Source organism: Urocampus carinirostris, chromosome 11 (assembly GCF_059441175.1).
Source record: "Urocampus carinirostris isolate Australia breed hairy pipefish chromosome 11, RoL_Ucar_1.0, whole genome shotgun sequence".
Classification (NCBI taxonomy): Eukaryota; Metazoa; Chordata; class Actinopteri; order Syngnathiformes; family Syngnathidae; genus Urocampus; species Urocampus carinirostris.
The window spans coordinates 41375948-41402030 of record NC_142359.1 but is presented as its reverse complement, the minus strand read 5'-3'; the positions used below and the strand labels follow the sequence as shown (position 1 = coordinate 41402030).

The 26083-nt window shown below is 40.1% G+C and overlaps 1 protein-coding gene and 1 pseudogene across 3 annotated transcripts in view; one reads left to right on the top strand and one right to left on the bottom strand.

Annotated features, from left to right (window-relative positions):
• LOC148357396 (DENN domain-containing protein 11-like) overlaps positions 1-14576 on the top strand; it is a 35977-nt pseudogene extending 21401 nt beyond the window's left edge. Inside the window, exons 5-10 of the transcript XR_015852121.1 lie at positions 5226-5382; positions 8791-8929; positions 9006-9130; positions 13001-13284; positions 13354-13419; positions 13748-14576. The product of XR_015852121.1 is annotated as a DENN domain-containing protein 11-like (transcript). The remainder of the gene's footprint in view (positions 1-5225; positions 5383-8790; positions 8930-9005; positions 9131-13000; positions 13285-13353; positions 13420-13747) is intronic.
• A 1404-nt stretch (positions 14577-15980) lies between these two features.
• Positions 15981-26083, bottom strand: part of LOC148357395 (FYVE, RhoGEF and PH domain-containing protein 4-like) — a 46401-nt gene continuing 36298 nt past the window's right edge. For both annotated transcript variants that reach the window (XM_088348415.1, XM_088348416.1), the window contains 4 exons: positions 22511-22594; positions 22174-22443; positions 17620-17754; positions 15981-16288 (listed from right to left, as the gene is read on the bottom strand). In XM_088348415.1, coding sequence (XP_088204541.1) covers positions 16058-16288; positions 17620-17754; positions 22174-22443; positions 22511-22594 — 720 coding nt within the window. In that variant the 3' untranslated portion in view covers positions 15981-16057. The remainder of the gene's footprint in view (positions 16289-17619; positions 17755-22173; positions 22444-22510; positions 22595-26083) is intronic.

Below are 26083 nucleotides of genomic sequence, written 5' to 3'. Positions count from 1 at the left end.
TTCCTCCGACTCAAACAAAACAGGACAGAGCAAAACAGAACAGAAAATGCAATGAACCAGCACCCGCAATACCCACAACCCACCCTTAAGTAGCACACACGCAAATTAGCTGATTTACTACAGCCGGTGCCCAGGGGGCGGGGCCAGCCGGTCGCCAAGGCGACCATGCTGGACACGGCAGTATATGCCCTCTTCTGGGGCGTATACAATTTACAGTCTTTGTCTTTAAACCAACAATCATCAGGGTTATGGAATATCTTTCCACCTCTGAAATAGGCATGTTCAGCATGTTTTGTTGTCATTTTTTGGACTCTAAATTAGCTAGAGGACGCTGGCTTCTTTTGCAACTCAACTGCAACCTTTGCAGCAGTTTCCGTTGAAATGGCTATTCCCAGAGAGCGCGTGAGCGTAAGGTCTTTCTCTGGGAGAAGCAGCTCCTGCATACCTTCAAAACACGAGACCGCACACGAGGCGATCACGCAGCACGTTGGCCAATTTGAAGTTTCAGCGTTCTGATAACCTGCGCATTCAGTCAACGATTTCTGTTATAGACTCATGTTGATTTCTGTTATGGAATGGGGGTTTTGGGGTTTTTAAGGGTTATTGATCTATCTTCGTTATTCATTATCCATTATCCGTTATCGGTCAGTTCATTATATGCTACAAAGCCTAGGAGCCGGGACACTTACTCTCAGCCAAAAGGCTAAGCTAAGGTCCTAGCCCTAAAGCCTTGTTGCGATCATTGCGAATGCACCGTTCCCGGAGGTACTGCAATACCGGGCCGATGCGTGGAGTGGACAGAGCAAGCTCTTATTCCTACAATCATCGGGGGTTTGGGCTTGAAATGATCTTTCAGCACTTTCACAATTTCCTTTTAAGGCTTACTTACTTGCTCTGATGTCACCTCACAAACGAGGTGACATCAGATTACGAAGTAAATTATTTGCACCCATCACGCTGAGTAGTACAGCTGTTTTTTTGGACCGTTATATACTGTTCAACTCTTTCGATGTACGCCAAGCTGTACTGTCAAATGCATCCATTTGTCCCCCAAATCCAGCCATTTTCTTTTAAAGCCAACGCTTAAGAAAAAAACATTTTTAAAATAATATATATTTTATTTTATTATTATTATTTTTTAGACCCGCGAGGCTCTGAACCCGCAAACGTGGAACCGCGAAGTAACGAGGTCCCACTGTAGTTACTTACAACCTCTGGTCCCTTTTTTCTTCTCCTACTCTCTTTTTGGGGTCCTTGGACGTTCAGTTCTAAATATTATAAACATATCACTCTTCTCAGGTGTAGTTCCAGCGGCTTTTACCAAACCTATCAAACCTACACTGAAACGACCCAACCTTGATCCAGAAAGCATATGTAATCATAGACCTGTGTCAAACCTACCGTTTTTTTCTAAAGTACTTGAAAAAGTTGTGGCACGGCAGCTGAATAATTTTATATCCGAGAACAATCTTTTTGAATCTATGCAATCAGGATTCAGGGCTAACCACTCTACTGAGACAGCACTGATTAAGGTAACCAATGATCTTCTACTGTCAATGGACTCCAGCGCTTCAACTTTCTTGCTGCTGCTGGACCTTAGTGCTGCCTTTGACACTGTGGACCATAATATCTTACTACAGGGAGTGCAGAATTATTAGGCAAGTTGTATTTTTGAGGATTAATTTTATTATTGAACAACAACCATGTTCTTAATGAACCCAAAAGTCTCATTAATATCAAAGCTGAATATTTTGGAAGTTGGAGTGGGGCTTTTTTAGTTTTAGCTATTTTAGGAGGATATCTGTGTGTGCAGGTGACTATTACTGTGCATAATTATTAGGCAACTTAACAAAAAACAAATGTATACCCATTTCAATTTTTTATTTTCATCAGGGAAACCAATATAACAGCTCAACATTCACAAATATACATTTCTGACATTCAAAAACAAAACAAAAACAAATCAGTGACCAATATAGCCACCTTTCTTTGCAAGGACACTCAAAAGCCTGCCATCCATGGATTCTGTCAGTGCTTTGATCTGTTCACGATCAACATTGCGTGCAGCAGCAACCACAGCGTCCCAGACACTGTTCAGAGAGGTGTACTGTTTTCCCTCCTTGTAAATCTCACATTTGACGAGGGACCACAGGTTCTCTATGGGGTTCAGATCAGGTGAACAAGGAGGCCATGTCATTAGTTTTTCTTCTTTTAGACCCTTTCTTGCCAGCCACGCTGTGGAGTACTTGGATGCGTGTGATGGAGCGTTGTCCTGCATGAAAATCATGTTTTTCTTGAAGGATGCGGACTTCTTCCTGTACCACTGCTTGAAGAAGGTGTCTTCCAGAAACTGGCAGTAGGACTGGGAGTTGAGCTTGAGTCCATCCTCAACCCGAAAAGGCCCCACAAGCTCATCTTTGATGATACCAGCCCATACCAGTACCCCACCTCCACCTTGCTGGCGTCTGAGGCGGACTGGAGCTCTCTGCCCTTTACCGATCCAGCCACGGGCCCATCCATCTGGCCCATAAAGACTCACTCTCATTTCATCAGTCCATAAAACCTTAGAAACATCCGTCTTGAGATTTTTCTTGGCCCAGTCTTGACGTTTCAGCTTGTGTGTCTTGTTCAGTGGTGGTCGTTTTTCAGCCTTTCTTACCTTGGCCATGTCTCTGAGTATTGCACACCTTGTGCTTTTGGGCACTCCAGTGATGTTGCAGCTCTGAAATATGGCAAAACTGGTGGCAAGTGGCATCTTGGCAGCTGTACGCTTGACTTTTCTCAGTTCACGGGCAGTTATTTTGCGCCTTGGTTTTTCTACACGCTTCTTGCGACCCTGTTGACTATTTTGAATGTAACGCTTGATTGTTCGATGATCACGCTTCAGAAGCTTGGCAATTTTAAGAGTGCTGCATCCCTCTGCAAGATATCTCACTATTTTTGACTTTTCAGAGCCTGTCAAGTCCCTCTTCTGACCCATTTTGCCAAAGGAAAGGAAGTTGCCTAATAATTATGCACACCTGATATAGGGTGTTGATGTCATTAGACCACACCCCTTCTCATTACAGAGATGCACATCACCTGATATGCTTAATTGGTAGTAGGCTTTCGAGCCTATACAGCTTGGAGTAAGACAACAAGAATAAAGAGGATGATGTGGTCAAAATACTCATTTGCCTAATAATTCTGCACTCCCTGTAGAACGGTTGGAAAAATGGATTGGTCTATTAGGAACCGTCCTCTTATGGTTCAGATCCTACCTCTCAGGTAGAGCGCACTGTGTTAAATACAGTGGAACCTCAGGTCTCGGCCATAATCCGTTCCAGAACCCTGTTCGAAAACCGATTTGTTCAATCACCGAAATAATTTTTCCCATTAAAAATAATGTAAATCGTTTTAATCCGTTCCAACACCCTGAATGTTTACCTTGAATGTTTAACGTAAACATAAAGCTAACCCAGGCTAATCGTACGTCCGCGTTATCGTAATCTTCCGTACGAAAGATTACGCTAACATGAACGTATAAAAATAAAAAAATCAGGTTGTTTACAAGTCATTTAGCACCCGGGTCTCCACAACAAGTGGTGAGCGGTTCATTGGAAAGCGGGCTCCGTTCAACACTCTGAAAGTTGGGCTCCGTTCCAACACCCTCAATGTTTACCTTGAATGTTCAACGAGAACATAAAGCTTACCCAGGCTAATCGTACGTTCGCGTTATCGTAATCTTCCGTACGAAAGATTACGCTAACATTAACGTGTAAAAATAAAAAAAAAAGATAAAGAAAATAATTATGAATAGGATTTCTTACCTTTGTGGTGGCCAGCAGAAGGCGCAGGTGGACAGTGGGGTATTCCCTAGCAAGATCAGACACTCGCACACCTCCTTAATATTTTGCTATTATTTCTTTCTTAAATGCAATAGTTGTATACACTACTTTTCTTTTTTCACCTGTAGCAACTTTGCTGCTTGCACTGACTTTCTTCAGAGGCATAATTAGGGGCTAAAACACTTCGTACACCTATATTAAAAGCGAAAGCAAAACGAAGCACGTCCGCACGCGATAACAGTTGGTCACGAACAGGGTTGGGTAGGTTTACTTTAACTGGATTACTTTCAATTACTTTTGGATTACTCCAATACCAAATATGCTGATAAAAGACAAAAGAAACTAAATATGAATAAAATTACTAAATTTTGTGCAGGCTTGGGGAGTGACGGAATACATGGAACGGCAAAAATGATGTCGGCAAGCTGTTTGGATTTATTTTCATTTTGTTTCTGTCGCATTTTATGTTAGTTTTGCCGGAGATCAAAGAGATCAAAGCCAGGAGAGAAAGCTTACCACGTGTTGTGAGTCATAATTGTATTCATATTTAGTTTATTTTGTCTTTTATTAGCATATTTGGTGTTGGAGTAATCCAAAAGTAATTGAAAGTAATCCAGTTAAAGTAACCCTACCCAACCCTGGTCACGAAAAGAGCGATCTACACCTGTACGTCGCTCAGCATCACACCCTAGCGTACGCACTCACGCATTACCGGCGTTCGAACTCCGATTTTTTGACCGAACAGCGAGGCAAGAATTTCTGGAAATTTTCGGTCGGACTCCGATTTGTTCGAACTGAGAGGCGTTCGAAAACCAAGGTTCCACTGTGAAATGACTCCGAGCCCTTGACTTGACTCCGTTCCTCACGAGCCGAGCAGGGCCCTTCTTTTTCCTTATAGTTTGCGTCACTTCGGGGGTGGGCAAAACTCCTCGGAAAGTTGAAAGGAGACAATTTAGCCCAAGCTAGGTTCGAGACTCGTAGCCAATTGTTGTGTTCTCATCGACCAAATAGATGGAAAAACGGCGTGCAGTTTACGTGACTTTACTGGGTGCTTGAACCATTTTTAACGCATACAACAGTCGATGATCGACCTATAGATTGTATCCCCACACGCTGTGCGTGGGTCACAACTGCAATGTTATTATACAGAAAGTAGTTCCTTTTGATCATAACAGTGCCCTTTGCACTAAAAGTAGCAAAAAGTAGCTCTCACCTTGAAAAAGGTTGTAGACCTTTGGTTTGTATCAATAATCATCACTTTCCCACGAAAAAATAGATACAAATTGAATTATATACAAGTTAACCGCTCTTGGAGGCATCCTAGTGGTCGCCGGGCCCTGAGCAGCTTAGTTTGCTTTTGCCCAAGCCACACGCATTTTTTTTTTTTGTCGTTGACAGAGTCCAGCTCCAGTCCCAAGGCCACTATTCCCCCTTGGAGGCTTTCTACGAGGACAAGAGGGGGTCGCTGCTCCTGGGCAGTGATCACGTTGTTGCGCTTTGCCCCATCACTACCTGGCCGGCTTCCATCAACAACAGCATGCAACCAGAAATGAAAGTAAATACTTGTCTTCTTCACGAATTTAGAATTTACTGTAGACCAACGAGATACGAAATAAATCTATTCTGAAGTGGGAATTACAAAGCAAAACTGACGTATAGCAGGGCATAGAAACCTGTTAAAATGCACCGTAATGTGTTACGAATCCCCAGTATTTTATGTAAAAAAAACTAAACTAACAAAATAGAATATTGAGTATCCCTTATGTGTAATATATGTGTATATTTTCAACCCCTTTCTGTTTCTGTAAAATTCGCCTAAAATCCCTAACATTGTGTAATCTAAGTTGGAACACAGAAATAAAAGGGTTTTATTCTCGCTTGAAATATCTTTTGCAATTAACTTTCTGCAAAAGAGTGTAACATGGGCATTTTAGCTGGAAAACAGGTAAGACAATAGTTTAAAGCTTTACATGGTATCTTGTCAAATTTGATCACAATTTGAAAAACTAAATAGATAGATAGATAGATAGATAGATAGATAGATACTTTGTTCATCCCCGAAGGGAAATTCACATTTCCAGCAGCATCCCTGAGCTGAGAACAATCGAGAACAATCGAAAATAACACGGATATTGTATTTTACGCATTTTTAGAATGGTATGTCTAGGCATTTCCAAAAGTGGCTATTTGGAGACGCCCAGTTCTCAGCTCTAAAAACGACATTTGTGTATTTAGACATTGTAAACTGACGTGTGTTTTAGAGTAAATATTTTACACAGTGGGATTCACTGGACTTTTGTGAATATAATCAGTCTATTTTTGATGACTGCCAGGAGACGTTATTGGTGAGTGATGCTGGCTTTATAAATTTCTGGTATCTTGTTTTAGACTGATCGCAATGTTTCTGTGATTGATATTTTTTGAAATGGTCAGCATATCGTGAATCACAAGGTTTTAATCTTTCCAATGATATTTAACATGACGCATTTCAGTGACTGGTGACGTTGTACAGACGCGACTTTGTTTATCAACAGTCTGACGGCCCGCAGCAGGCCCAAGGAACGTTAAGGGGTTAATCAAATAAAAACACATATAAAGGAAAAATGAAATCGCATTTACCTTTGATCTGACTCGACTTGAGCTAGTACAGAAGAGTTAGTGGGTGGATGCAGAGGGGGGAAGAGACAGTGGATTCAAAATGAAACTGAATTAAAAACGACTTGCAAGTATTTCATTGCCCTTAGATTTCCTTTCTTTAATCACTTTTTTAGTCTTAATAATTGTCCCAATCATCAACTAGTAACAGCTATGTATTTTAGGAAGAGTAGCCATTACCATGTTTATTTCCAATGTTATCATGTTTTTTCCTCCTCCTTTTAGCATCACTGTAAGCCTTGGACCCTTAGCAAATTAATACAGTATTTTCTTGCTGACTCACAGGAAGGAAAAAGGTAAAATGACATTTCAATAACCTTTGTCGTGATGTGACTTGAGCCGGTACAGTGAAGTTAGTAGCCGTATGCAGAGGGGGGGAGAAGACGGCAGAATAAAAACTGATTTTAAATCCTCTATTTGTAAGTATTGTGTTGCCCTTAAAAGATTTATTTCCCTTTAAGTGTCTCCTTGGCTTTAATAATTGTCCCGATTGTCGATTGCTTACGCCACTGCATCTTAACAAGGATAGCTATTTGTGTGCTCTCTTCCTATCTATTGATAATCAATGCTTTGTTTTCCATGGTTATGGTTTTTCTTTTCCATTTAGGATCACCGCAAGCCTTAGGACCCTAGTAAATAAAAAATGATGTATTGTATCGCTCACTTGCAATGTCTTAACAAAGCACGCCACATTCTAAAGCACAGGATTTTTTTGTTTCTTGAGGGCCCTAGTAGTAGATTAAACAGAGAAAAGAGAGAAGAAAAGAGAGAGAGAACAAGAAAAAGATATAAAGAGGGAAAGAGAGAACACGAGAAAGAGAAAGATAAATAGAGGGAAATAGGAAGAAAGAGAAAGAACAAGAGAAAGAGAGAGAAATATGAATACAGAAACAAAGAAAACAAGAGGGATCGAAAACAAGAGAACAAAACAATAAAAGAGAGTGGGAAATAGAAAGAGATAGAACAAAAGATAGAAAGAAAAAGAGAACAAGAGAGTGATGAAATGAGAGCGAGAGAGAGATAAATAGAGAGAAAGGAATAGAACAAGAGAGAGAACAAGACAGAGAAAAAGAGAAAGAATGAGAAAGTAAGAAAAAGACCACTAAAAAGAGAGGGAGAAAGGCATATATGGAGTAGGAGAGATAGAGAAAAAGAGAGAAAAAAATGGAGGAAGAGAAAGTAATATAGCTTCAGTTGCTTTGCGAGTGGCGTCTAGCTTTGACAACATCAAGTGGTCATATTTTAAACTGCAACTGGTTTTTGTCCTGTGCTTCTCTAGGTGTTCTCTCACTTTCTGATTTCTTTTTTCTTGGTCGGCCTTCGACCACTTTTTTGACACCTGTGTTCTAAACCTAAATACAGAGAAAGGCATTGTGGGAGGTGGTTCAGCCAATAGTATATAACATATATTTCTCGTACGTGAAATAATTTGTTGTTAATGTTATTTAGTGGGAGAAATGTAGTAAAGAGGGACTAAAGAAAACACCTTATTCAGCATCGTAGAGCAGGAGTCTTAAAGCCGCCTCCCTGCTGTCGGGGGTGAGATCGAGGCCCCCCTCTTAATATGAAAGTTTAAGGGACAATGTGTAAGATTTGACCACTAGTCGTCGTTGTGGTCTGTCACACAACCGAAAACTACAAAGCCAAAGGGAGAACACAAACTACGAGGATGAAAGTGATCAAACGGCACCTTCTTGCTTAAAAAAACCCCACAGGGGAATAAGATAAGAATAAAAAAGCAATAAAAAGAGAAAAGAGAGAAAAGTGGAAAAAATAAATTTAAAACGTTGTTCTTTACCCCAATTTTGTTGTTTTCTTTTTTGCCCATTTTTTGTTCCCATGATCTGTTTTGCTTATTTATTCTTTTTTGTTTTCCCCTACTTTTTAAATAATTTTTGTGTTTTGCTTTTTTTTTTCCTTATTTTCTTTCTTTGAGATATGCGGGGTAAAAAAATGAGAAGACAAAAGGTTGATTTTTGATAACTTAGAGTCTCTCTTAATAGATAGATAGATAGATACTTTGTTCATCCCCGAAGGGAAATAATAGTATTCTTTCTTGAGCCTGGCGGGATTCATTTTTGGTTGCAACACACAATACAGCGATGTCTAATGGGCAAAAATCACACACTGTCCCTTTAAGATTAGCAGAATGTTTTTATCAGCGCTTTTTTAGTGGAAGACCCCACTTGGCCCAACTTCACCCGGACCCAGCTGACCCAATCGGGTTTGAGCCCCCTGAGACCAGTGAAAATGTTGTAAAGTGGGGATGCCTTATCTGTCAATATGAAAATTGAGGGGTCTCAGCTAGATCACCCACCCTGCGGGCTGCATGTCGCAGTTCATCCGCTTCTTCGGCGAGCAGATCATTGTGCTGTGGAAGTTTCCGCTGCTCCGGAGGCGGATCCTCATTTTCTCGCCACCACCTGTTGGGGTAGTCTGTTACAGAGGTGACAGATAATAGCATCTTTTTTTTCCAGAAAAAAAATGACACTTTTTTTTTTTTTTTAATCGCCCCCTTCTCAGTGTACTGCTGCTGTTCCCTGGCAAACATCTCCATTCCTGGGCTGGGTGCGGCTGTGCCCGAGTTCCGGCCTTTTTTCTTCGTCAACGTGGCTGACATCAGCGACTTGGAAAATGAGCTCTCATACGTGGGGATACCCCCCCCCACCACCCCACACACAAACACACACACACAATTTTGTAGCGAATATGGGTGGTAAATACATTTTTCCTAACAAACAATTAATTGACAAATTCAATTAAAGAGTTTATTCTTTTCAAATATCGTCTTGCCTTTTTGGAGCACTCCATAAGTTTTTAGATCATAATGTCAGGAAAACGGATGAAAAACCTTGTTCAATTATTCTGAAGGGTGGCTACACACACTTTAGGTGAATTCTTTTTACCGTTTTGACAGTTTAATATTCTTTAATCCAGACACACACACACACACACACACATTTGGATTTATGGACTTTTCATTTACTAAGCAATTACTGAAGAAGCTTGAATTGAACACAAAACAATAATAAGAAAATAAAACAAAACAAAACTGAAAGTTGAGAACTTAAGACTGGTAAAGCCTTGTGGTTCTGGGGTGGCCAGGCCCCGAGCCGGGGAACGTCAGTCAGCCATCTTAGTCTTGCCACTTTGCGAGAGGAACTTCTAAGCAGTTGGAGAAGAGAGAAAGCTGTTAGCGCTTCTCCTTTTAAAGTGATGTTGTCACGGTCACTGGAGGCTGGTCCTGTGACTGGTGAGTTCCTCTTGATGCTTTCAAAGTAAAGTTCTCTAATTGGTTGATTATAATTATTACAGTAATTATAATTGTTGATAATAGGCAAAAATTCATGCGGACACACAAATAAATCCTCTATCATGTAACATGACATGTATACAAATCATTAATTAATCTTTTGATTACATACGAACACTTTCAAATCTTTTCTTTACAGCAGGAGAGTCCGGTCATTTGCGTGAATGAATATGGATCTTTCCCCGTGTTGGCAGGGTCAGAGGTTGGAAAAGGGTGAGGGAATATGTTTTTGTGGCAGTATCATTCCTCTACACCAGAGCTCTCCAACCTTTTTGAGGCTGAGAGTAACTTCAAGGGCATGGAGTAACACAAAGGGCACCTTGATAACGCGCTTCCGAAACAAAAATTTTAATCTGATTAATTAATTAATTTAATTTTCTATCTTACTGAAAATTTATGTGAGAACTGATTTTTGACGATTAATTATTCAAAATGATTCAACACGGTAGGAAACAGATCAACTTTAACATGCAATATTTTATTTCTTCTTTACCTTTCCAGTCGTTTCAATTACAAATGCTCAAAAGTAAAGAAAAAAAGAAAAGTGACAACTTCCACAACATTTTGCAGGAAATCACATTGAATGTTTCAAAACGCTATCATCGTTTTCAGTTTCAGAACCTCTGCACCATTTTTGTGAAAATGATAAATTATGTAGGAACAAAATAGTGATACATATATACTGGAGTCATATCCCCCTTGTGGGAGGTGGCTAGAGTCAATAACACATTCACATTTCTGACTCCTTCTGGGAGATTGATACAGAGGAGGGGATTCCCAGCCCTCTCGCTCAACCCAACCCTTAATGCCGAGCGCCAAGCAGGGAGGCAATGAGTACTAATGTTATAAGTCTTAGGTATGACCCGGCCGAGGCTTGAACCAGCAACCTCCCAGTCTCGGGGCGGGCACCCTACCCCCAAGTCCACCGAGCTGATAAATAGGAACAAAATCAAACTATTTTAAATAAAATAAAATATCACCTTTCTACTAATCACTAACTGTGCAACAATTAAAATAAAACAGTTTTTCATTCTTTAAATAGAATTCTTCCTCTGTCAAAAATTGTGTGGCTCTAAAACAGGCTTTGGTTGCGTTTCAAAGTTTTTTTTATTTTTTATTGTAGGCCCTGTAAAAAAAGGCTGCTGTTTTCCCAGAGTTGCCTTTAACTCGCAGGCCTAGTGATCTGCTGCCAGGCGGGTAATTACGATCGTATGGAAGCTTTTGTGACAATTGCTGAAGTGGCGCTTCACTTGTGCTGCTTTGCCTCAGCCACAATCGCGCCGCAAATGAGACACACACACTTTTCTTTTACATTAATAAAAATAATTCTTTCTCCCATTACTGAAAAAATATAAGGTCAGTTCCTTTTTTCTATTAGGTTTATTTATGTAGAAATGGATTTTGACTCCTTTGCGACGCTCAAGATCGAGGCTGTGATTGTCACGCGCACTCACCTGTGTCACCGTGTTACATCAGAGTTCTCACATTGTCGAACTCTGCTACTTTGAATTTAATTTTAGGTTTATTTGCATTTTTATACTTTCTTTTTTTAAATTGACATCACTGTAAATACATTTTAAAATAAATGCAACTTGATTACCGTAAATTCCGGACTATAAGCCGCTACTTTTTTCCCAAACTTTCAACCCTGCGGCTTTTTCAGTGATGCGGACAATTTATGTAATTTTTTTAACGGCCGCCAGCGGTGCTCAAATACAAAAGGTAAGATTTAGACTGGTGGAATATATGCGCCGAGGAAGCCTGCAACTTCTTGGCTTGTGCACAAATTAAATTTGCGTAAACATACCCTCATCATGCAAAAAGCAAAAAGAAAAGCACATGACGCAGCTTTCAAGCTAAAAGCAATCGAGCAGTCTGATAAAGAAGGAAACAGAGCTACTGCACGTAAACTTTACCAGACCCGTTTACTGTGTTGCGAGCGTGTTTTGGAATAAGGGAGCGTGGGACGTCTATATGACAAAGTTTCTTTCAGACACTGAGGAAGACGGCTTTGATGTTGTATTAGTAACAAGTTATATTATTAAAGCTTTGAAAACTCTCTCGGTGTACTGTCTTTCTTTGTAAATATGTGTAACTATGTATAATATGTATTTGCAACTGTATATTTTTGTAATGTATTAATTTGTATCTATTTTAGAAACTTATTCTGATATGTTTTGCACAGGCGAATGAGAAAGAAGGGGCAGAGCAAACGCGGGCTGACGGGAAGTGGAGTAAAGGTGAGACGTGTTTGTGGACGCGGCGGACAATAGTGGATATATATATATATATATATATATATATATATATATATATTTTCCCACCCGTACCTTTGGAAATATATTTTTTTCCATGGATTACTTTCAACGGGACCCGGACTCTGCAGAACTGCATCAAACCTTAAGTACTAGTATCATTTTCCGTTCATTTTGTTGGCTGTGATTTTTGTACTGTGTACTTTAATGAAGGACATTATGAACTGACCGATAACGGATAATGGATAATGAATAACAAAGATAGAACAATAACCCTTAAAAACCCCAAACCCCACATTCAGTTTCAATCGCGGGACTTAAAGTCGGGTTTGGGTTAATTTTGTGTTTGTGTTAAATTTTTCAAAGTGGGTGCATTCGGCTTATATACAGGTGCAGCTTGTGTAAGTACAAAATCGGTTTTCCTCTTGAAATGTGGTGGGTGCGGCTTATAATCAGGTGCGCTTTATAGTCCGGAATTTATGATAATCACATTTTAGACACAAGGCAGCACGGCGGCGCAGTGGTTAGCGCTTGTGCGGCACAGTTCATGTCATAGGAACCTGTTGTGGGTTCAAATCCAGCTCCGGACTTCCTGTGCGGAGTTTGTATGTTCTCCCCGTGCTTGCGTGGGTTTCCTCCGGGCACTCCGGTTTCCTCCCACGTTCCAAAAACATGCATTTCAGGTGATTTGGCCGGTCCAAATTGTCCCTAGGTGTGAATAAGCGAATGAGTTGTCTGTCCCTTTGTGCCCTGCGATTGGCTGGCAACCAGTTCAGGGTGTCCCCTGCCCACTGCCCGGAGATGGCTGGGATGGGCTCCAGCCCCCCTGCGACCCTAACGAGGATAAGCGGTACGGCTAATGAGATGAGATATTTTAGACATCGATATTTCGTGAGCAGGCGGGCACGTGACCCCTGCTTTACATGGTGCTGGCCAATTGGTGTAAACATTGGCTGCGCCTACAACCCACTACCCCCCTTCTCGTGCTGTTGAGCCGCAAAGCAGACCTCACAACAGCCAGAGTGATTTCTTCAAATGTGTTGCAAAATTCTGCGGGTCAAAACGTGTTCTTAATCTGTGCAGGCACGACAGAGAAAATCTTGGAGGAAAAATGAGACCTTTAAGACATCTACGTGGACAATCAGAACGTGAAGACCTTCTGAGAGGGTCTCAAGCCTGTGCTTCACGTCAGCATGGCCGACCGGGAGAAATATGTCAAGCTCATCGAGCAGAGGCCAGTTCAATCGCAAGAAAATGAGAAATTTATGGAAAATATGCATTTTGATGGAATGATGCCTTGCAGGAAGATGCTGCAGTACTCTCAGGAGAATAGTGACTGCGTATCAAGCGAAGAAGATCTTTTTATCCTGTAAGTTGACTCTAATTCAGTCAGCCAATACCACTTGAAAGAAGGATCCCAAGCTTTTATGTAGAATGATTTTTGTTGCACTCTTAAACATTTCTCAACATCAGTGCCAATGTTTTGAATTCTGCAAAGGAGTGTCTTTATCATGGCACAGTGTCATATTTTTTTTTGATGTAAGAGGGACCAGAATGAGCTAATTATTTTGGCTAGTTAACCTGCAGCTTATACAAATAAAGAATAAGGTTCCTCTTTTAAATTTGTAAATGCAGATTTTAATCTGGTGCACTCTGTAGTCCAGAATTTTAAATTCTTCATTTGCTTTGGTCTTTAGTTTTTTCCTGAAGCAGAACAACAGGATTTTACAGACTCTAAGCGAAGTGGCCGCCAGACCGGACACGACCCTTACCCCCGAGGGTGTGAGAACAATGGGCCTGGACCGCCTCTTTCTACTCCATCTCCTGGAGATCTATGGTTTTGACAACCTGCTGGTGTCCCAACAGCTTTGCTGCAGCTGAGATGCCCATCCACTCCTTACCTGGGATGGCTTCATCAACATTTATTCACCATTTTCCGCACCGGATTATAAGGCACACCCCCACAAAAGTTTTGGGTCATATTTGTCCATTCATAAGGCACACTGAACTATAAATCACATGCAATTGAGACTACAGTAAGACATACCCACACTTACAATACAAAAAAACATTGTATGCAATGAGAATCAAACCAGTCTTCGTAAGAACTTTCATACAACATACAAAAAGGCATTATAGATTATCCCATTATCACACTATTTTTGAAGTGAAGCGACTGTAACCTTTCAGAATGTACTATGCAAATCCAGGTTCCTGGCACCACAAGTAAAAATAGTGTGATCATGAGGTCAAATGCCTTGTCATGTATCATCTGTGCCAAAGTTGCTCTAGTTTTAAGTCTGCAACAGGCCCAGCTTAAGCGTTTATGTTCAAATCCTTAATTTTAATGTGAAATATGAAATTTGTCATTAAGTTGCAAATGAAAGACAATTTTTTTTTTTCAGACCTATTAAAACTTATTTCAAGTGGCAAAAGTTTTTTTTTTGCATGCTGCTAACTGAGCCTGTATTACAATGTATGAACATTGCTGACTTTTGTTCCGTGGGAGTTGCAAAGGTACCTTGACCCTGCCCCTTTCAGCAACACTCGTGTGTCAAATCATTCACTGTGTAGCATATTCAACGTTTGGTACGAATTCCGTTTTGCAATCCCAAAGAAAATGATGAGGCAATGTCCGAACATGTGAACTGAATACTATGCTTTAATTCAATTATTCACAGAGAATGGAATATCTGATAACACCGAGGGCAGGAGACTTGTTCTCTTGCATGCATGTGTGAAACAAAGAAACAATCCAGTCAGAGGGGTGGGAGGCCGGAGCCATGAGCCAAGATACCTGAGAAATTGCATTTCAGTTTCAAGCCAGCCAAGAGGCAAAAGGTCCAGTCAAACAAGCAGTACAGGACCAAATCCATGCCCAGAGAACCTTGCTGGTCAAACTGGTGGGACCCGGCCAGCGATCTCAAAGAAGCCACCAGTTGCCAAACAATCTTTCCACACACTGCATTCAATGTTCCTCTTCACAACCGGGTCCCAGCCTTCAGGACTCCCCACCGCTCTACCGCCGTGGACAGCAAAACTGGGCAGTAGCTGCTGAATCAAGACTAAACTCCATCTCATGGTGCTAGGTATTAATTGGTTTGACTTTATGGGGTAATTCATGTAATTGTAATTACAATTACATGATAATTGCAAAGGTACCTTGACCCCACCACACAACAATGAATTTTTTTTGTCCAGCTTTCGCTAGTTTTACCTTCTTCGGTATCATTTGCTGCAAGATGGCGGACAATTATGTCAGCTCCCTATAGGTGAGGCTCATGTTATATAAAAAGAGGGGAAAAAAAACGACAAAGTAAAACAAGAAAAAAAAAAAGACAAAAGAAATGTATTTTCGTTTGTCATTTTTTTCCTCTGTTTTCTTGCTCTTTTTCTCAACTCGTCATTTTCCTTTCTTTCCCTTCTTATTATTTCAGTTTTCCTTTTTGCCGCTTATTTTTCTGTTTTGTTAATTAAAAAAAAATCTCTTCCTTTTCTTTTTGTATTTGTTTGTAAGGCTATGTAAGAATTGGCAGAAAAAGGGTGCTTTTTGCTCCCGTTCAGTCTTCGTAGTTTGTAGTCTTTTAAGGACTTATTTTTGGTTGCACTACACATTACAACTACATTTAGTGGACATATTTTAAACACTGTCCCTTTAAGAACAGCTGAATGTTTTTATCAGCACTGTTCTTGTGGAAAACCTAATTTGGCCTAACCCCACCCAGACGCTAGCTCGGCGGCCGCCATGTTAATAGTTTGCATTTGTCAGTTTTTCTCATAAAACTGAAAAAAGTCTGGGCCCACTGAAATTACGGTACCCCTGCGATAAACATAATTTTTTACTTTTGTGGCTAGGCAACATAAAATCAGATGAATGTTTTCATTGTTCTCCCTCACCGAACTGTACGGAGATAAATAGTCACATTCCAATTAATGTTAAAACTATTTATTTCTTTTACTTTAAACTTTCAAAAATAAAGTGCTCCAGCTCCGTTGTTGCCCCTTTGCTAAGCTGTGATTAATTCTTCCCCGCTTGATTCACCGGTTCTGTCATTGGCGCCCGTCATCGCTGCTGTGAGAGTGGCCAACCAGGCCCGTTTAGCTTCTTGGTGGTCGCAGGTGAATGTGTGCAGAGTTTCCGATAGTCTTAAATTGAAGGAAGGTCGTCCTTCAAGTCCCTGAGAAGGGTTTTCTATGATGCAGCCAAGCAGAGGAATACGAGAGAGAGGTTTCGCATCCTGAGAAGAAAAAAAAAACAGCGAGTCAACCCTTGGATCTCAGTAAAGAGATTGAACTCTGGTCCCTCGACAGGCCTGTAATGACTTGATCTAGCTCAAGATGTCAAACCTATTTGAGCTTGGGGGCCCCATATTAGAAAAAAAAAAAACGTACGGGGGCTGGACTAGTAAATTAAATTGGAAGAAAAAGAAAGAAAGAGACAGAACAAGAGAGAAAACAAGAGTGGGATAGAACAAGAGACGGAACGAAAGAGGTGAAGAAAGAGAGAGAGAGAGCAAACAAGACACAGAAAACAAGAGGGAGAGAACAAGAAACTGAACTAAAGAGAGCTAAAGAACAAAGAGACAGTGATGTATAGAAAGATTAAAAGATAGAAAGAAAGGAGAGAAAAAAGACGAGGAGAGACAAAGAAAGAGGGAGCAAGAAAGAGAAAGAGAGAAAGTAATAGAGCTCCAGTTGCTTTCCGTATGGTGATGTCTCGCAGGCCGAATAAAAAACCTTGGAAGGCCTAATCTGGCCTGTGGGCCGCATGTTTGACACCTGTGGTCTAGACCAGTGTTTTTCAGCCTTTATGGAGCCAAGGCACATTTCATTCATTTAATAAAAAAATCCCACAGGACACTACCAGTTGGAACCTTCGAATCGGCGGTAAAAGTAAATCCAAATGAAATAGCTTTCCCTACACCGAACAGGCACACTTACTGGATCATTGCCCACGTTACTACAATTAATTACTGTGCTGCGGTGCACTGGACTAAGCAACAATTAGTTGTGGTCTTAACGTAGGGGTCTCGAACCCTTTTCAAGCTGTGAACTACTTATTAGTGAAATAGGCACCCAGTTTGATGTACATTTTAAAATTAAAATTGTATCATGTAGTACTTACAATGTTATTACCACGGTAGAGAAAGAGAGCGGGAGAGAAAGCAAAAAGGAGAGGGAAAGTAAGAAAAAGGAAAAAAAGAAAAGGGAGAAAGAGAAAAAGGGAGAAAGAATTGGGTGCAAAAGAGGAGGATAAAAGGAAAAAAGAGGAACGAAAGAAAGGGGGACAGAAAGAGAATGAGAGATAAGTGAGAAGTAAAGTTATTATGACTCAATAGACCACAATTAAAAAAAACAAAAATCTTTTGACTAGAAAATCCCAATGACCCAGCACTGGTGGGGTATTTTCAAAACAGGTGCGCGGGCACCTCAGCTGTCCTCAGGGGGCACCCAGGTGCTCGAGGGCACCAAGTTGAAGACCCCTGACCCATCTAAATCTAAACATTGACTTTCTGGCTACCAGTGTGTGTGTGTGTGTGTGTGTGTGTGTGTGATCTTTTGTTTTTACCTGTTGAGCAAAATACAAGGAGAGGAGCAGCGGTTCAGTTTTAGTGATGACGGCCCAAAGCCGCTGCCATGTTTTGCTGTCGTCTCGGTAATGCAGGAAGCCGCTTAGTAAGGTGGCAACCGAGTGAGATTTTGACTGCAGAGGGAACACATTGGTACACCGATGTCAGGCATGTGGCCCGCGGGCCAGGTCAGGCTCACCATTTTTTTTTTCCCCGCGGGACATGCCCAAAGAAGTGCAAGAGAAAAATCAGTAGGGTAAATTAAACTAAAAATGTGTGTCTTTTTATGTTATCAATTCAGATTCATGTGATTTGACCTTGACTTTCAACCCATGAGTGCAATGTATGGTCTCCCTGACCTGCTGATAAAACCCAAGGCCCCAAACATATCCCGTTTTCACGTGCTCAGTGTTTAACCTCAGGATCCAGCTGACTTCAATGACTGACTTTCTCGTTAAAGTTTCCTCAAGATAGCAAAACAGTATCTGTGCTTGACTTTAAATGAGATGGGTCGTTCTCAAACAGATATATCTTGTCACGTACACTGTGTGAAGGTAACCATTGTTCAGTGTTAAAACTCATGATCAAGCTGTCTTCAATGATTGATTTTCTAGTCATATCCCACTTCGCACTTCACGACTGGAACTGCATAAAAAGGTGGAACAAATGGTGACTGGCTCACACATTCCGAGTCCTTCTTGGAAGAAGAAATAAAGTGTCACTTCGATCCGAACTTAGACTTTCGTCTTTTTATTTCACATGTGGGCGGACTGAACCAAAGTAATAGAGGTATAGATGCCACAAATTTGTCTGCTTGATGTTAACAAAGCCAAGCGCCATTCGCAAGTGATTAGAGCCATATTAGTCCATCTCTTTCTTTTCATCTCACTCTTTATCTCTGTTGCTTTTCAGACTATTTTTTTCTCTTTATAGCTTTCTCCTTTCTTTTCTCTGTCTTTTCACACTCTATCTCTACATCTCTCTCCTTCTGTTTCTCTCTCTCGCTTTCTGTTCCTTTCTCTCTGACACTTTCTTCTTCTCTCTATTTGATAGAGTTCAATACGGAAGACAGAAAAAAGACTATGCATGAAAACCAGGAATGTGAGCCAAATGGTGACTCGTTTTAATGATATTAATGGATCCGTAGCAGAGTGCATTCAATCTTAGAGACTGCTGATCTTTTGCTTTTTGTTTTACCTTTATTAACTCTTCAGTACTATAAATAAATAATACAATTCTATTTTAACCAATTCAAATACAGACCCTGCCCAACTTACAACAACATGGGTTCCGGACGATTGTTCGTAAGTTAAATTTGTTTTTGAGTTGTTCCAGTGCTATATTTTGTATGGAATGTATGTTTAAGGTTAATATAAGCTTATTTAAGGCTTGTATAAGTAACCTGTATTGTTTTGAACCTGAAAAAGAATGTTTGATAAAATAATATGCTCTATAACTTTACAAAGCAGGCTAAATGACAAAGCATAGTACTGAAAAACAAAGCTAAACATTAGGCGTTGACATTCTGTGGTCTGTGAAGCCCTTTGAGACTCCTTGTGATTAAGGGCTATACAAATAAACATGACTTGACTAGAAAGATAAATAAAGGTAATTTAAGTTTTGAAGATTTAGGCAACTTACTCCTCCATGGTAAAACGTGGATAAAAAGCGATCCAACCATCTTCTCAACTGCATCAAGCTTCCATATTCCACTTTCATTTCAAAATAAAACTCCTCACCTCTTCTCTACACCAACCATATCGAATTGATGCACGACATATTAAACAATAAAAACGTCCAAGTTCTTAGCGTGCTAGAGATAGAGTGCAGTGTGTAGACACACAAACCAGGAAGTAGAAGCCGGATTTCTTCTTTGAGGTGGATGCTGGGTGACTTCTCACAGCGCCACACGGCGGAAAGAAGCACTACAGGCACTGTCCTCTACTCGGATAATGGTGCACAAGATACAAAATCCAACTTAGAGGAATGTCCGGATATTTTTCGACATCCCCAAACAATGTTCGTAAGTACCATTGCTCAGAACTCGATTGATCGTAAGTAGGGGAGCGTCTGTACTGATCTTCTGGAAACACACAAAAACATCATTAAAATATTTTATTTCTATTTTATGTTTTGTATTTTCAGGGATTTATATTGTTTTTTGGCTTTAAAGTCTTTGTTGGTGATAGGAATGAGTAGAGAGGTGTTGTAAAAGGATTGTCGGATGTTTGGGTGCATTCTAAGGGATGGGCAGGGCACCCGTATGATGCGGCAGAGGTAACCCAGTGAAAGCTGTCGGGCCCTGCTGTTGAACAAAAGACTGTGTTGTGTCACCCTGAACCGAGTGACATGGCCGCTTTCTTGTGTCTCGTTTCATCTGGAGGGACGAAAGCATGACCAACTTGGGTGCCGAGGTGCCTAACTTGTTTGGATGTTTGGGCATTTGGGTTGGCCATGGTCCAAAAAATTTTGTGTGTGTTTTTTGCTATTTTTTTTCCCTTTTATTTTCTTTGTTATAATATGTGTTTGTCTGGCTGTCGGTCACCCCTCTTGAGGGATATGACCAAGGTAGATAGATAGATAGGTGAATATTTTAATCTACAGTAACATAGGAACTATTAGCCACGACTTTTTTTCCCAAGCTTTCAACCCTGCGGCTTATGCAACGATTAACTGAAAGGTGGAATAAATATGTTGAAGAAGACGCAAGTTTAATGTAACTTTGCACTTTGTGCATGAATGAAATTAGCATGATTAGAGCCTCATCATGGAAAATGTCAATCGAAAGGGGAGGGCTAACTACCATAATGGGAACAAATTTATGAGTCTGTTTATTTGTAAACAGTACTAATGTGGTGAAACGAACGTATTATAAGAAGCAAAGTCCAACAAAGCAGAAATGTTTAAGGAGGATTCCTATTGATCTGTCAGCATTATTGTACATTTTGGAGTAAATATTTTACACGGTTGGATTCTATCGATTGTCCTTGATGTAGCAAAGCCATTTTCACGGACATTCAAAGATTAAGATGGCCAGGGGACACAATAGGGAGTTACGCTGGCTTTATAATTTTAGGGTATCTTGTTTCAGACTGATTGTGATGTTTCTCTGATGAGTGTATTTTAAAATGGTAAAATTTTGATTCTCAAAGGTTTAAGCCATCGAATGATATGTGGCATGATGAACTTCAGTGACATCGTTCAGACACGTATTTGTTAATTAAAAGTCTGGCGGCTCACCGGCAGGCCGGCGGAAAGTTAAAGGGTTAAGGTACTATATATTAGTACAACTCTTCCTGTGTACCATCTTTCTTTGTAAATATCTCATGTTTTAATGTGGGCACAAGCGGCTTTAGTCAGGTGAGACTTGCGCACAAAATGTCATTTCCTTTAAAACTGTACTGGGTGCAGCTTAAAATCCGGTGCTAATTTAAGGGTATATTTCATGTGTTTTGCAGGGATCCCCTGAAAAACACATGATTTTATTAATTACTAATGATTTGGTGCCTAAAATTTTATTATTATTGATAATACATCACTAAAAACAAAAAATCTGAGGAGCCGAGCCAAAAGAGGCATTTCTCAAAAAAAAGCCGACATTCTTATGAGTAGGCGGCTATTTTTTGCCGTGAACTGCATTCATGCATCATCCCAGTCATGTATTGCTACGAGAAGGGGACGAAAGTCCATATTTTTTCAAGGCCGGCTGCTCTTTTATGCTGCTGCACCAAAAAGGGCACATTCTCTTTTCTGCCGGACGAGGGTAGGTCATGAGGGGTCATGGCAAATGGTTCCCAACCATGGATCACCCACCTCGGGATGCAGGGCCCACGGATCGAGATCTTTAGATCACCTATGGTCCCCCAAATGCTTCTTGCCGCAGGCCACAACCCCTGCCTCATTCATCAAGGTAACTTGGTACAAAACAAAATATGCTGTTTGGTTTTTGGGTAGCGGTGAAGCTCGGTACTCATTGGTTAGATGAAGTTCTCAAATTAGGCACAACAATACAGAATCCTGTGTTTGTCTGAGAAACAACATTGCCATCTCTATTAAACTCCAACACCCTTTTCCACCCCACACGGTTTTTCCTTTGTTAATAAGAAATCAGAGTTTCTCTTGCTAACACTGCGAGTTAGAGTCAGATTATAAGGCACCCCATCAAATGAGAAAATTACTTTGAATTCTATTGCTAAAGTTCAAAACTAATTTGGTGTTTAGAGACAAGCACTCTCTAAACACCAAATTAGTTTTGAACCTTAGCAATATACAGCGCGCAATGAAAATGTCTACATTTCAGGTAAAAATGAGCATTAAAAAAAAGAGAATGTGCACATCTATCTATCTATGTCGTACAATCAGAGACAAGCACTCTCTAAACACCAAATTAGTTTTGAACCTTAGCAATATAATTTAAAGTAATTTTCTCATTTGATGGGGTGCCTTATAATCTGATGCGCCTTATAGTGTAGAAATTACAATACATTACATGAATAAAATTATGCTATTGAAAGCACACCTTACTTCACTTCCTCCAACCGGTGTGTACTCACCTCTGCCATGGGCCTCTTGAGGCCCCCTCCCCTCTTGCCTCCCTGTCCTGTCAAAATGGAGTAGCAGGACTTGCAGACTTTGTTGAGCTTGTTGCCATCGTACGCCAAAGCAGCTTTGTGGTCGGAGCATTTCCAGCAGACAACGCAACCGCAGGCCCGGCAGTGGTGTCGGCGTCTGGTGAGCGCGTTGAAGGGCTCCTGACAGGTCATGCACAAGGTCACTTCATTGTCGCGGATCCAGCGGGGTGCGCGATGCCCAAGACCCTGCACCTGGAAAACCGACAAGCTTAGGGGGGAAAAGTAAAGCTGCCGTTATGTTGTGGTGTCTCGAATTTACAGGTTCTTCTGCATTTAGTTCCTTGGACGCGATCTTGAAGGTTTCATTTTTTTCCTGGAACACATTGATGGCGTCCAGGATCACCTGAAAGACAATAGTTTTACCAATTGCAGATAACAAATTCACATATTTCATGGTAAATTGTTTCCATTAATATAACGCTTTTCCAATCACTGAAGACTTCCTAAAGCGATTTACAGTCACTCTGCCCTTAAGTAAATTTAACTTTTTTGTTTTAAACTGGAATCCCTGCATAACAACAAAATGTCTATCAAAATTATTGACTTTTTAGAGCAACAACAAAAAACAAAAAAAAACCCTACAAAATACAATAATGAAGTGTCATTTTTAAAAACGCCAACCGTGAAGCACATCCCTGAAAATCTTTGGAAACACAGCTGTGCAAAAGGTTTTGGGGGTAATAATTGTGCTTCCCATGCATTTGGTTATACCGCATCAAGACTCATGTCTGGCAACAACCCCGGTTTTACACGATTGTCACTATCGGCCAATTATGTTTTCAGTTCTCTGGTTTTGCACTGTTTAAGGCAGATCTGCTTTTGTAAGCGATTCATGAAAAGGAAAGGGCTCAGGGCAAAAGTTTTAAAGGCTCTCAGAACTGCTTTGGAATTTGGCATAGTTGATCGTTTTTTAGTGCAGTCCTCTCCTGTTCTTGTAAGTTCAAAATTAATTGAGGACTTCTCTGCGTATTTTGGGTGCCTACTAAAACCATAAACTTATCACAACACATACCAGTGCCTAGAACCTGACCACTTCATGTCGCTGTATGGTGTAGTGCAACCGAAAATTTGTGCTACAAGCACAACAGAAGGATACAATACGGATACTAAGTGACCAAAACAAACCTTTTTACTTTTGAGAAAACAAAAGAAAACATGAAAAAAAGAACACAAATGAGAAATGAAATTGAAAAAAAAGAAAAAGTAACTCAGGAAGAAAAAGGTAAAGAAATATAAAAAAATAAACATTTAAAAGAAAAAGAGAACATTTGGTCTTATTTCCCGTTTTTGTCTTTTTTCTCTTTAATTCCATTGTCTTTCATTTGTTCCGTTTTTGCTTTCTCTTTCACCGCTCTTCTTTTTATTCCCGTTTTCCTTCTTTGCCTCTTTTTTTAAAATTTCTCCTCCACTACTTTTTTATTCTTTAAAAAAAATCTTTCCCCATTCTTTTTGTCTTTCTATTTGAAAGGCTAGGTGAAAAAGTGAAGAAAAAGGGTGCTTTTTGCCCGCTTTCATTCTCTGTGGTCTTCCTTGCACTCTTTTATAGTTGCACTACACGTTACAGCGACATTTAGTGGGCAAATATAAAACACTGTCCCTTTAAGAACAGTAGAATATTTTATCGGCACCGTTTTTGTGGAAAACGCTATTTGGCCCAACCTCACTCAGACCCTAGCTTCAGCAGCCCCCGACTCGATTGAGTCGGAGACCCCCGGTGTAGTGCAGGCGAAAATGAGTGACCAAAGCAAACCATTTGTCTTCTCAAACTTTTTGAAGTTTTTGGGGTACCCGTAGCAGAAGGAGGGACAACTATTTGGTCAGCTCCCTCCACATGAGGCTCATGCTATGGGAAAATAAATGATTTCTCCATCTATGAGTATATATATATTAAAAAAACAAACAAACAAAAAAAAAACATTTTTGTTAAGATTTATTTGCTTGCCTATTTTTTTAAATGAATGATATTTCTTAACCACTAGTTAAGTTGAGACATTTTTGTAATTAAGGGCTATGCAAATAAATGACTTGACTAGGAGGCGCTAAATAATACACTTTGTATTTAAGAGTAAAATGGTCTCTTATATTTTTGGGGAGAGAAACTCACAATGAGCAACAAATTCTGTTTTATTTTTAATAGAAACCAAAACAGTTTATTGTAATAGAACAAGATTTTTTGCAAAGTCATTTGAATTTCATTTTTTTTTTTTAAATCTGCCGGATGCATTATAACATGTTTTTGCCCTAATAAGAAACCCATTAATCAACTATCATAGTCATGCCCGTTTTCAATTATAATCATGCCCGTTTTAGATTTCTCCCTCCAACACAGTTGCAGCTCATCAGCATCAGTGTTCCCTGTGCTCTTCCACGGGTATGAGCAATCACAAGCATCGCTTGGAATAACAGTGAGAAACATAAGTCCCAAGTGTGGCAACCGAATCATTAGCAAACATGTCCAAAACCTGACATACAATCAAGTTACATTTTACTGGGTTTTCTGCATTAGTGAATTATCATTTCACATATTAATGAAGTTTACGATTGGAAAAGTTGCATGGCCCAAAAACGTCAGTGCTATTACATAAGATTTCATTTTTTTAATAAGTATATTTTGTTACATAAAATAATCATTTTGTGGATTTATTCAGTTGATTGCAAAATACAGAACTGTATTTAAATCACACTTTTTTGGTGGATGTGTATTCTTGGCAAAAAGATTGACTGTTATTTTAAAATAATTTGCAAATTATTTGAATGTAACCTAAGAGCAATCAACCAGACCCCCAAATATGTTTCCATTTTCCTTTTCTTATTTTTTTTTTACCATTTTTCTTTAATTTCTTTAGTTTTTTTTTTCCCCTAGCCTTTACTTTTTTATGTTCTATACCAGTGGTAAGCAACCTTTTTGGTGTGGAGTGCCACTTTCAAATGTCCTTGTACATCAGTGTGCCACACCAAGATTAATGACTCGCACAAGAAAGCTGTCATTTGACCCCAGTCCACATAGATATACGTTGAAACCAATTTTATCTTCCACTATTCTTGTTCATCAACAAACTAAAAATGAATGTGAGCAACAAGTGGAAAGGCCTGTAGACATCCATGACTTCAACCATTCTTCATCAACAATGAACTACAATCAAAAAACAAGTGATATGGACAGTCACCATACCGTTCATCAATAAAATCTTATTTCAGAAACTATCAAAACTTGAAACACACACACACCTTTAATATATTCGCCATCAATAAGTGGTTTTCCATGCTTTGCCATGCAGTGAGCAATGTGATAGCTTGCTTCAGTGGTGGTGTTTTTAGCAGTGAAAAAGGATTTCAGGGTTTGTGTTTGTTTGCTGTACCTGGACTCAACGCGTTTTAATGCCTACGCCTTGTCTGACTCATCTTTGAATTCATGTTCATGTTTCGTCTCGTATTGACGTTTAACATTTGACGTGCGAGGTACAACGCTCTCGAGGCATAATGCACAAACACCACGGTCATTTATTGCACAAAGCCTCAGTCATCTGTCCACGCTGGCTGAAAAGAACAAGATTTTTTCGCTGGAGGAGCGGTCGTTCAACTATCGCGCGCGGGTGTTTCTGTGGGAGGGTTAAAACACAGATCTCTCCTCCTCTGCGAGGCACGGAGCAGAGACACGCTCACACACGGAGCAGAGGGGGTGGAGGGGCGCGACCGTAAAGCCGCTAAACAACACAGCGCGCAATGAAAATGTCTACATTTCAGGTAAAAATGAGCATTAAAATTTTTTTTAAATCATTTTTACTTTGCCGCGCGCGACCCCTGGTCTATACTGTACTTTTCTTTTTTCTTT